Below are 10,824 nucleotides of genomic sequence, written 5' to 3' on the forward strand. Positions count from 1 at the left end.
TTTAGCCATGTGTGCAAATATGTATTGAATTCCCTAGGTCTGAATATTAACTGTACATGTATTATTCACAACTGGGTTCCAGAAGAGAAATTTTATAAGGACTGCATTTACTGCAAAAGTTGCAAGAATAAGGAGGGATGAAGGCTGAATTCTACTAGGATTTAATAAATACAAATACTACTTACTCCTCGAGGCAGCAGAATTATTTTGTGTATTTGTGGGATCTGGTTTTACATTATGATGGACAGATTACTGTTACTATCTAGGAACCTCTGTTCTGAAATTAAATATGCATCATCCTTTCCAATATTTTTTTAAAAAAAGCTTTATTAAACATTAACTCTTCATAGTTTATTTAGACTTCTGCAATTTCCTTCTTGAAGGAATCCTCTATCTTACATGAAGTTATTTTCAGTACTAAATAAAGCATGTAAGCAAGTGCTGCTCACACATAGTAACTGATGAGTAACAGAAGTGGCCATTGCTAAGTGAAACCACATGAAGCTATCTCACCAAACTTGAAAGTGGGTTTGCATCTGCATAGTAAAGCAAGAATAAATAATCATCTATTCTATAGGACTACAATTTAGTACTGAGGGCAGTGCTGTTCTGATAGTATCTGTTTCTTTTTCAGTAATAAAGTATGCATCCTTTGAATTATAAAACACTCCAGCAACTTTAACGTTAGAGAAAACTACGTAGCTTAGGTAAATTTCCACATTAATAGGAACTGGTTTATAGCATTAAACAGCCATCTCCATTTTAATTGGTGGATGAGGATTATAGTCTTCAATTTGAAAGTCTTCTGCCTTGAAGTCACTGATGTCTTCAACCTTACGAAGAATTCTGAGCTTGGGGAAAGGTCTTGGCTCCCTCTGAAGCTGCAATAAAAGCAAACATATTGAAAAAGCTACAATCTACCTGAAGGTAGAGGTTTTGTGTTAGAAATTAAACCTCATAAATCTCAGTCCAGATCACACTATTTATACTCAGAAAAAAAAGAAAAATTGTAGTAGTAAGATGGAAACCACTTTAATATTTTGATAGGGAGTAGTAGTTTAATTTTAAAGTGGATTTCCTGATCCCTCAAGTGCACTACAAGGATCTTCAGTTTGCAAAGTAGTTCTGGTGGTGACAGATTCTTTCCAGAGGAAAAGAAATTGTCAGTTCTTATCCAGATGTGCATCAAATGTGCTGCATTTCCTCACAAGAACATTTGGATCCAAACAATAACTAACAGATGGGCTGGAACCATATGAGTGGTCAAGAACATTCAGTCGAAACAAAGTTAAATAAAATTCTGATTTACTTGTACTGCAAAAAAGTAATTCCTGAAAAAAACAGAGGTTTATTCTGTCAAAAAAATACTGTTTGATTAATTCTGTGCGTTGGTAAGTTCTTTTTCTGATACACTAGAAAGGCATTGGATTTTATGTTTACCTGTACTCGGTGGAATGGTTTTCCAAAGTTTTGGAATGATGAAGTCAAAGTAGGGGTAGATTCTGGATCTCTAACTTATTTCTAGAAAGCACACTGATGTATATTTCAATCATGTTTGTATTGTATTTCTGTTTGCAACCTGAGTTGCACAGAGGTTAAAGTACTACAATTACTAGGGCAGAAATGAGAAGAAAACCCACACAAATTAATATTTGCAAAAGGATATTTAAAATACCAAGATAACATTGTAATGAACAGGCACTGTGGAAGATAAAAGAATACAAGAATACAGAATAAATACTTACTTGAACTTTAAGAGGCTCCACATGATTCAGGTATATGTGAGCATCTCCTAATGTGTGTATGAACTCTGCAGGCTGGAGAGATAGAAGAATACATGTGGTTTTCAAACAGTCAGGTTTCCAGAAAGTAAAACTTTACAATGGTTACTGCATTGATTCTCAGCATCTTACATAGATTGTGGAATTGTAGCTTCTGCACTGGATTGTATTATCAAGACATCCTTTCAAGGTCTGAAGGACACTCATCCCAGACCAATGCATATCTAATGAAAAATACAACGAAATTTCCACTAGCTTACCAAAAAGGTTGTCTTTGAAATTCTCTGCTAGGATAATAGACTCAGGAAATGAATGGAGCACCACTGACCTGCTCACCAAGATGGAAACAGATGGGACAGTGACATCCAGCTTTTCCACTCCACTTCTAGTAAGTAGGACCTGTCAAAGCTGGTTTCAAACTAGTTGTCTTAGCCACGACTAAACGATGTAGTTCGTGACAGTAGAGGTGTCAGTCACAGGCTAAACCCCAAAGCACTTATCAAGCCTACAGACAGGTTTTGCAAACTTCCAAGTTCTGAAACTTAGCAGCCACAGAACTTAGGTAAGTTGTATTGGCTATTTTACTGGCCTCCAATCACTGTGGATCAGCCCTCAGACACTCTGCTAAAAACCACCAAAGCTGTGAAAGTAAGTGGTCGAGAGGCAACAGCTGTTTTATGGACATAATCTAAAACTTCACTTTTTCTACTATCTTGGCCTAATTTCTCAAGTATGTCTGCAACTGCATCCTTCCTTACTTCCCTATTTTAAGTTCTCCTTCATGTTCCTGGCAGCAGGAAGATTAGGCCCAAATGGCCTTGCTAGTATTATTTTTTTCATGCTCTCAAGAAAAGGGGGGGTTCACTTGTAGAAGATTGTGGTGCATTTAAATTACTCTGCCAAATTACAAAATACAGCTCTGGACTCAGGGCAGCAGCTATTTGAGCACATGCTATCACTCTACATACTCATGTACAGTAGGAAATGAAAAAAATACCCAACAGGAATTATAGCTGGACATTAGGTGGGCAGAATATCCAAACTGGAACCTTGACAGCAACAGCTATGCTACTGCTCTCTTCCAATAAAGAACACATGCTACAAAATTTAATCACTTGTCTGATCACTTATCCCATAAAGAGAAGTGCTCAGTTCAGATTTCTAAGAAGCAGACTAGTGGAGCAGATCACTTTTGATCAACTGGACAACGATGTCCAGTTGAAGCCCTGGATAATCTTCTGTCTGTTTGACATGAATTTAAGAATTCTTATGTTGCTTATCCTAACTGCACATACAGACCAGACCAATTCATGTTAAATTCATGGGGCCCTTTTTTACACATATTTCAACAGGACTTTGAAGAGTATGTTTGATTTTTCTTGGACATGGCTTGAGGAGTCTTATCTTTTGGTCCCTCGCTTGTCAGACAAGATGAAGTAAAATGATTAAACAGCCTACCTTTAGCCCTGTGACATGGGCAATCATGTATGTGAGCAGTGAATAGCTGGCAATGTTGAAAGGCACTCCCAGTCCCATATCTCCAGACCTCTGATAGAGTTGGCAAGACAATTCACCATCTAGAACATAGAACTGGCAAAGGGCGTGGCATGGAGGCAAAGCCATCAGGGAAATATCTAGGAATTGCAGTACAAAAAGGAGGGGGGAAAAATTGTAACATCATTAATGTGTTATAAATGTGGACGCAAAACCTGAACAAGCAATTGATGAGACACAGTAGAGAGCAAAAAATCCAGCCCCACAATATCATTCTGTTGCTTTTTCTCTTGTCTAAAAGCACCTGCTGCTGCCTAAGCATTTAAGTCTGGGTCGTGACAAGCTGTCTCCTCAGCTGTGTGACCAGAAAAGTCATTAACAGATATCCCATAGAACAGATTTTTGCCATAATGCTGCACAACAGTTTAGTCCTATTCACCTTAGTGAGACAGCTGATTTCCCTGAAAGAACACCTCGAGAATAAAATTAAGCCTGTACCCTACAGCAACTTACAACTGCTTCATCTTACTCTCTTCCCATTGCTGTGTGCCTTCACTGCTTGCTGAGATACAAAAGTAATAATCAATAAAAAGTCAATAATCACAAAACAAAACAGCTTTTGGACATTGATCTACACACATAAGTTAAATATTCTTTGGCATTGCTTTTTATTAAGAAGTAGCTGTACAGACTAGGGTATCTAGACAACCTGTGTTCAAGTAAATGATTACAACACAGTATTTTTGTTGTCTAGTTTTAAGGGGTTTTTTAAGTTTACAATTTATTACATGGCTAAAAACCAGACATACTGCTTGGGTAGTATTTTGGTTTTGTTTTTTTAACCTTCTTAAAATAACAAGTACTGTCTTTGACTGGAGACTGCATGTCAAAGACACTGGTAGCCAGATATATTCCTCACCTCATCCTGGACAGAAAAACTTTTGATGTAATGGTTCAAACTTTTTTAGGTCTGAACATGAAAATTAAGTAGAAAGAGAATCAAGTTTATAATCCCTAGCCATTTTTACTGCATTCCTGATAGTTTTATAAAGAATAAGCAAAGACACCAGATGCAACTGACTGTTGACACAGGATTAAAACATAGTTTAGCAAACAGCAAAATCACATGAAACTGCATTCACTTTAAGTGTGCTGTTCAATACCTTTGGGATTCCAAGCACACATAATGATTCTTCTGTCATCTGGATTGGTTTTGATAGTGTCAATCACTTTTTGCAACTGATCGACTCCTTGGTTGGCATAATCTGGAGAAAGATATCAAATAAGATCCAAGTCAGACAGATTCAAGTCATGGTATTTTTTTAAAGCCCAGTCCACATCCCCATGAAAAGTGATACAAAGGATAAACTTTTAAGACCTTATTGTAACTTTGAAAGTGATTAAATTGATCATTTGGCACCTTCCAAATGTAGTATTCTTGGCCTTCTTCAGGGTGTTCCAAGGCTGTGAAATTCTCATAATGGTATTTTTCTAAAAAATTAGCTGGACAAAGCACATTACTTTATCATAAATTATGACTTGCTACCTAAATAGGACAATAGCTATACTGGAATGGGCACATATTTTGCCACCCAGTTGTTCATGGTATTATACTAATTTGCTCATTGCATTTCTGGATTAAGATGCCTTTCTACATATTAAACCTGCAAGCTAGGCTGATCCTTCTTTAAAAATATTTTTAATTTTTTACAAAAAATTATGCCCAGACCAGTAACATGAGTATTTTTGCATGCTCAGAAGGAGCAAGTTTTTGACAGATTAATAAATACATCCATCTACAACTCACAAGGTCGTGTATGAAAACTCTATTTCTTTTCATTTAGTACCAGAAGGTAACTTCAATCATGTATAGCACAGAGTATTACATTTCACCCACAGAAGCTCACAAGCTGATTTTGAGGCTCAATACCAGTTATATAAGAAATTCACTAGAATTAACTGCTTAGAATGGCTTCCAAAATAAAACAGTCATTAGTTCCTTCTCATTGTTCTGACTCAGCATGGCTGATAACTAATTTAGTGCAAAGAAACACCAAATTATGGTTACAGGGAGACCCAAGCTGGCAAACAAGGTAATAGTATATAATTAGCATCTCAGGGAATTCTTCTGCCAGCAATACTGCGCCAGAAGCCTTTTCAAATGGTTGTTAGGTCTTGAAGCTAATTACTTATCCGTTAGAAATGCATTTAAAGAAAATCTATTAGCAATGAAACCTGTGGGAATTTAACTTGCTAACTTTTTCCAAGCTATGTTATGTCTCAGACCTTTAAAGCTCAGGAATGTTGAACATTGTAGTAAGTTCTTAGATGTGTCATTTCACAACTTGCACCATGGTGTTAGCATAAAACTGCATTCTGCCAGTGGTCAATACGCCAATAGCAACTCTAATATCTGTACCTAATGTGAACTTTGAGACTGTACTGGCAAAAAAACAAAACAAAACAAAACAAAACAAAACAACAGGGGAGAAAACACAGTTAACCATGTTGTTATTCTGAGTTTAAAATTACATTGACCAGATAGGGGCATCTTTTATGACTCATTTAATGGCAGTGCTTTAAATGTTTTGTACATCCTGTCCTTCAGGGACTTAAAAAAGAACCATTAAGATCCCAGTTCCACTGAAAATAATACCAAGAGATACTGCATTAAATCATAACTTGTTGCAGCTCTTCTGTCCACAGCAGCATCAGCTATGAATACATCCTACTTTGTTCCAGCTGCAGAATGGAAAAATCTTTCTCTTCCAGTCTGCAGTGAATGTGGTGCACTAGCACCAGTTCTCACCAACACAATTGTGAAATTGAAACTAGGACCCTGCATTGATATTCTGGAAGTGAGGTACCGTAATAATCTAAGCAATCAGGATTGTATTTGTATGTGATTACCTGTGTGCATATCTTTGTATTCTGCTCCAAAGTGCCTCCACTGGAAACCATAAACTGGTCCTAAGTCCCCCTCCTCTCTGGTGCTGAAACCCTGCTTATCCAGGAACTCACGTGATCCATTGGCATCCCAAATCTTCACACCCTTTGCAGAGAGTTCTTTGGCATTTGTAGAGCCCTACAAAACACAGACAAGAAGTTTACATCCTAATCCCAACCGAAGACATGATCTAAAACAGATGTATTAAGCTTTGCTATTCTACATTTTCCTCCACTTATAAAGGCCAAACAATCTGATTAATGTTCAGGAAAAGGATCTGGTACATGGGCAGAGTAAAACTTTCAAGCAACATACTAGGATAAAGTCTGAAGTGCCTTGTTGCTGTTGTTTAACTCAGGGTTCTTTTAACTTTCTGAATGCACAAACAGTACAGTCTCAAGGTCAACTGTGGTATATAATTTCATACACACATTTGGGAGATAGAAGTAGACAAACAAAAGATGTACAGCCTAGGCACTGTCTTTTCCAAGCCACCTATAATGAGCTTAGGGTCTTAAAAAAATTTTTATTAAAATGACAGAAATGACAAAATGACCCAGAGAAATCCGAGTTCTGCAGCTTCCAAATCATCACACTCAAAAGTCCAGCACAGCAAGTCTTCTGTCTACGGCAGTGTCTAGTCTTTAATATTTGAAAAAAATACTTTAAAAAAATTAAAAAGTGTATTTGAGTCCTGATATCCAGCAAACAGTTAGGTCCTTTTCCCATACCTGCACAATTTCACAACATATAAAGGAATAGTTACACTGTAATGTGTTGTCAACAATTGAATTTTAATACTTTAATACTTTTAACTATAGCTATTAGCTCTTTTAGATCTCAGGTTTTTACTACTAGAAAGCCTAGTGTTTACAGTAGTCTTACTTCACCCATGGTTCCACACTGCTTGTTTCTGTTCAAATCAATAAAAGTTCCCTCAATATTACAAAGCAGATCATTAAACTGCCTACACACTACTTCATATTATTATTTCTTATTCAAACACAAATAAAAGAGACTGCACTAGCCTTTATAGCTGTGGGGTATTGCCAAATCATCCTTACTGTTTCAGACTGTATCACTTACAAAGAAACAGAAGAACTTTTCTGACTGGTTAACAATACACAGAATGTCTTGAAGATAATGGCCTTCCAAGTGTAGTCAAAATATTCAGCAGTTTCATTTCTTCTGTTGTCATATGAACAGAAGCATCTGTAGTTACCCCAAACTCCTTAATCCATTACACACTAATTCCTTCTGTTGATACCACTCTCGGGCATACCACCCACAGAGTCATCCAAATACTGAACCTTGATGAACCATAGCAGCTCCTCCAGCACTCCTTTCCAGAATACCCTCTTCGTTGTTAGCAGTGGAAACTGATCTGAAAAAGAGTTAAAAGAGTTTAAGAGTGTCACAGGTGACCAGCGATCAGTCCAGGTGACCAGACTTCGATTTTTGCCACTTAGAAGTTAACGCCACCATCTGAAACACGGATGTTTAAATATGAAGTTGGTGAAATCAGAGAATTGTTTTTGTTGGAAAAGACCTTTAAGATCAACCTTAAGTGCAACCACAAAAACTGCAACGTCCAGCACTAAACCACGTTCCTAAACCATGTCCTTAAGAACCCAAAGATTGGATCTTGGTGATTTTTAAGGTCCCTTCCAACCTTAACCATTCTGTGATTCTATGATACGTGCAATTCTCATATTCAGAACAAGGAATCCAAGAACCTAATTTGTATTTTCCTGGACTGAGGGGGGAAGATGAATTACCCGTGGGTACTTGGACAAACTTAGCCATGAGTACACCGCGGTACAGCATATGGATGTATGTGTGGCCACTCTCAACAGAAAGCACAGATTTAAGACAAAATTCGTAGCAGATCTACTTCACAAACCATCCTTCCCACTGTTTTTGAGTGGTGGGAAGGTCCAGGACAGGCTATTTCAAGATCTTATCCGTGCTTTCACAGGCTGATAGCTATGGGGCCGGAGGTGCCAGGTCCGAGCTGCCGCAGGCTACCGGGCAGGGAGAGGGGAAAAAAAGCCAATGGTACCGACCCAAACGCCTACACGGGCTCCTGCTGCGGGGCCGAGCACCAGTCCTTAGAAGGGGGAGGCCTCGCTCTCAGGGGGAGGGTGCGGGACAGCAGTGAGGAAGATGATGGCGTTCCCTTACCCCCCACCTTCACCCACCCCCGGCGCAGGGCAGCACCCCTTGGGGCCACGGCGGGAAGGGGCACGGGGAAGAGTGGGGACCGCGGGTTCCGGCGATGCCGACCTTTCAGGCTGTACCGCGCTTGCATGCCGAAAACAGAGAGAGTGCCGGTGCCGGTACGATCCTCCTTACGGTGTCCGTGCTGCAAGATGTGCCGGACCTGCCGCAGGTACTGAGGCTCACCGGACTCCACGCCGGCAGCCGCCGCGCTCGGCAGCCCCCCCTCGGCAGGCATAGCGGGAGAGAGACACCCGGAGGGATTCCCTGCTGCCCAGTGTAGGACTCCGGCTGCCGAGCTCCCTCCCGCCTCTTCGAGCCCGCCAAAGAACGGCTGTTCCCGCCAAGGGGCGCGGAAGGGCGGAGAGAGAGAGCCACAGCTCCTCCTCTCCTCCTGCTCCTCCTCCTTCTCCTCCTCCCTTCTCCCCTCCCCGGCCTGACGCGGTCCGTCCTTCGCCCATTGTACCTCAGCGCTGCCGCCGAGGGACGGTGAAGAGCTGCTGTGGTCCGCCGGGACCGTGCTGGGTCCCGTTTTTGGTGCCCTCACCATTTTCGTCGCCTTACTGTCTGTGAAATCCTCGGAGAGGGCTGCCCCCAGCACATGACCCAAGACTGTGCTCCAACCCTGGCAGATTTTCATTCGTTCTGAGCTCAGCGGTGTTCTCTGAAAATTTCCTAGGAATGCTCTGTTTAGACAAAACACACTTTTCTCCGGTCTGCACTCCTGACCAGAGAAGGCTCCGGGGAGACCTAATAGCAGCCCTCTGGTACCTGAAGGGGGCTACGGGAAACCTGGGGAGGGAGTTTTTACAAGGGCATTTAGTGATTTAGTGATAGAACAAAGGGTAGGAGTTTTAAGCTGAAAGAGGGCAGATTTGCATCAGGTATTAGGAAGAAATTTGCTGTGAGAGTGGAAAGACACTGGAAAAGGTTGCCCAGAGGAGTTGTGGATGCCCTGCTCCTTGGGAGGAGTGTTCAAACATCGGGCTGGATGGGGCTCTGAGCAACCTGCTCTAGTGGGAGATGTCCCTACCCATGGCAGGGGGTTGGAAGTAGATGATCTTGAAGGCTCCATCCAAACTAGACCATTCTGTGATTCTATAACTGACTATTTTTTTATTAGTATATGTTGTAAGTTTAGCTTTTTGCATGAGTCACTTCTCTCCCAGATAAAGCTCACTTTATCTGACAACTGCTGTGATGACAGGAGAGTTATGACTGCTCATCTCGCACAAGTGTATGTCTGTAAGACAGGCATATATAATGGAGGCTGAATGGAACACAAGACTGTGGACTAGAAAATTCCACTTGCAGCAGGCAGGAAAACATCTTTCCCCTAATTAAAACAATGGAATGGCCTTATCTTGTATAAATGTGTATACTTAGTTGCACATAAGGATGGTATAATTAAAGTACGGATGTTTTTCTGCACTAATATCTAATATACATGGCTTTGTATGCTTTGAAATTAGGACAATTTATTTAGGAGAGCTACAGTTGGAAATGGTGAGTATAACTGTGTGCACAGAAAAGCCATGCAGAGCAAATCACCTAGAGCTCTGCTTCTAACAGAGATAAATCAGTTCTTAACCTTTATTACATTTTGCAAATACCACTGCAAGCTAATGTGTATAATTTAGGAAAGAATAAACCTCTTTTCCGATAAAGGATTCCCTGTTAATTATAACTGCAGAGGCAAACGACAAGAAAGAAATGCCAAAGGCAGGAGACTTACTCATTACTGCATATTCAGGAAAGTCATTTAATGTACATAATAAACAGCAAAAGCAACTAGAAGAAGAAATGGAACATTTTCATTGGAAAATAATATGCCACATGCATATGGAAATCTGGTTGATTCAGACTTAGCTGAATGTGCAACATCTGTAGAGACCCATTTTCAAAAGGCTTTAGAATGTGCTTGAATTTAAGTAATCAAATAGGAATTATTTGTATACTTACAGCTGATTATTTGATTAAATCAGGGAAATAGCTGGTTATCAAAGATTACCCAATTTACAACATAAACATCTTATTTAAATAACTTAATATTAGAATGGGTTTCAATTTGGTTTTGAATTAAAACATTTCTACAGTCTTTGGTTGCTAAGTTGTATGTCACAGTATTTACTAAGCAAAACTTTATTTATATGCATCTATTTTAACCATAGTGATTCAACAGTTAGCTGTGCATTGAGCTTAGGGGGATTTCACCTCAGGAGGATATACTGGATTTCGGGAAGAAAGATCTCACACATTTTCTTTCCTAGGAGAATACAAAAATACTTGATTAAACATTTTGGTTTTGGACGGATAAAAAGATGTTAGAAAAACAAGTGCATGGAGAATGTATCAGTGCTCTGCTGTAGAAATATACATGGC

At 39.8% G+C, this 10,824-nt stretch overlaps 1 protein-coding gene across 1 annotated transcript; it reads right to left on the bottom strand.

Moving 5' to 3' along the window:
- Positions 1–384: 384 nt before the first annotated feature.
- Positions 385–8,787, bottom strand: TYMS (thymidylate synthetase). Its single transcript, XM_008497635.2, has 7 exons — positions 8,509–8,787; positions 7,533–7,606; positions 6,186–6,360; positions 4,439–4,540; positions 3,240–3,415; positions 1,746–1,817; positions 385–881 (listed from the first exon to the last, which is right to left on the bottom strand). Exons 1-7 carry the CDS (start codon positions 8,678–8,680, stop codon positions 744–746), a joined length of 909 nt encoding a protein of 302 aa, XP_008495857.1. The 5' UTR covers positions 8,681–8,787; the 3' UTR covers positions 385–743.
- Positions 8,788–10,824: the final 2,037 nt, after the last annotated feature.

This window comes from Calypte anna, chromosome 2 (assembly GCF_003957555.1).
Source record: "Calypte anna isolate BGI_N300 chromosome 2, bCalAnn1_v1.p, whole genome shotgun sequence".
Classification (NCBI taxonomy): Eukaryota; Metazoa; Chordata; class Aves; order Apodiformes; family Trochilidae; genus Calypte; species Calypte anna.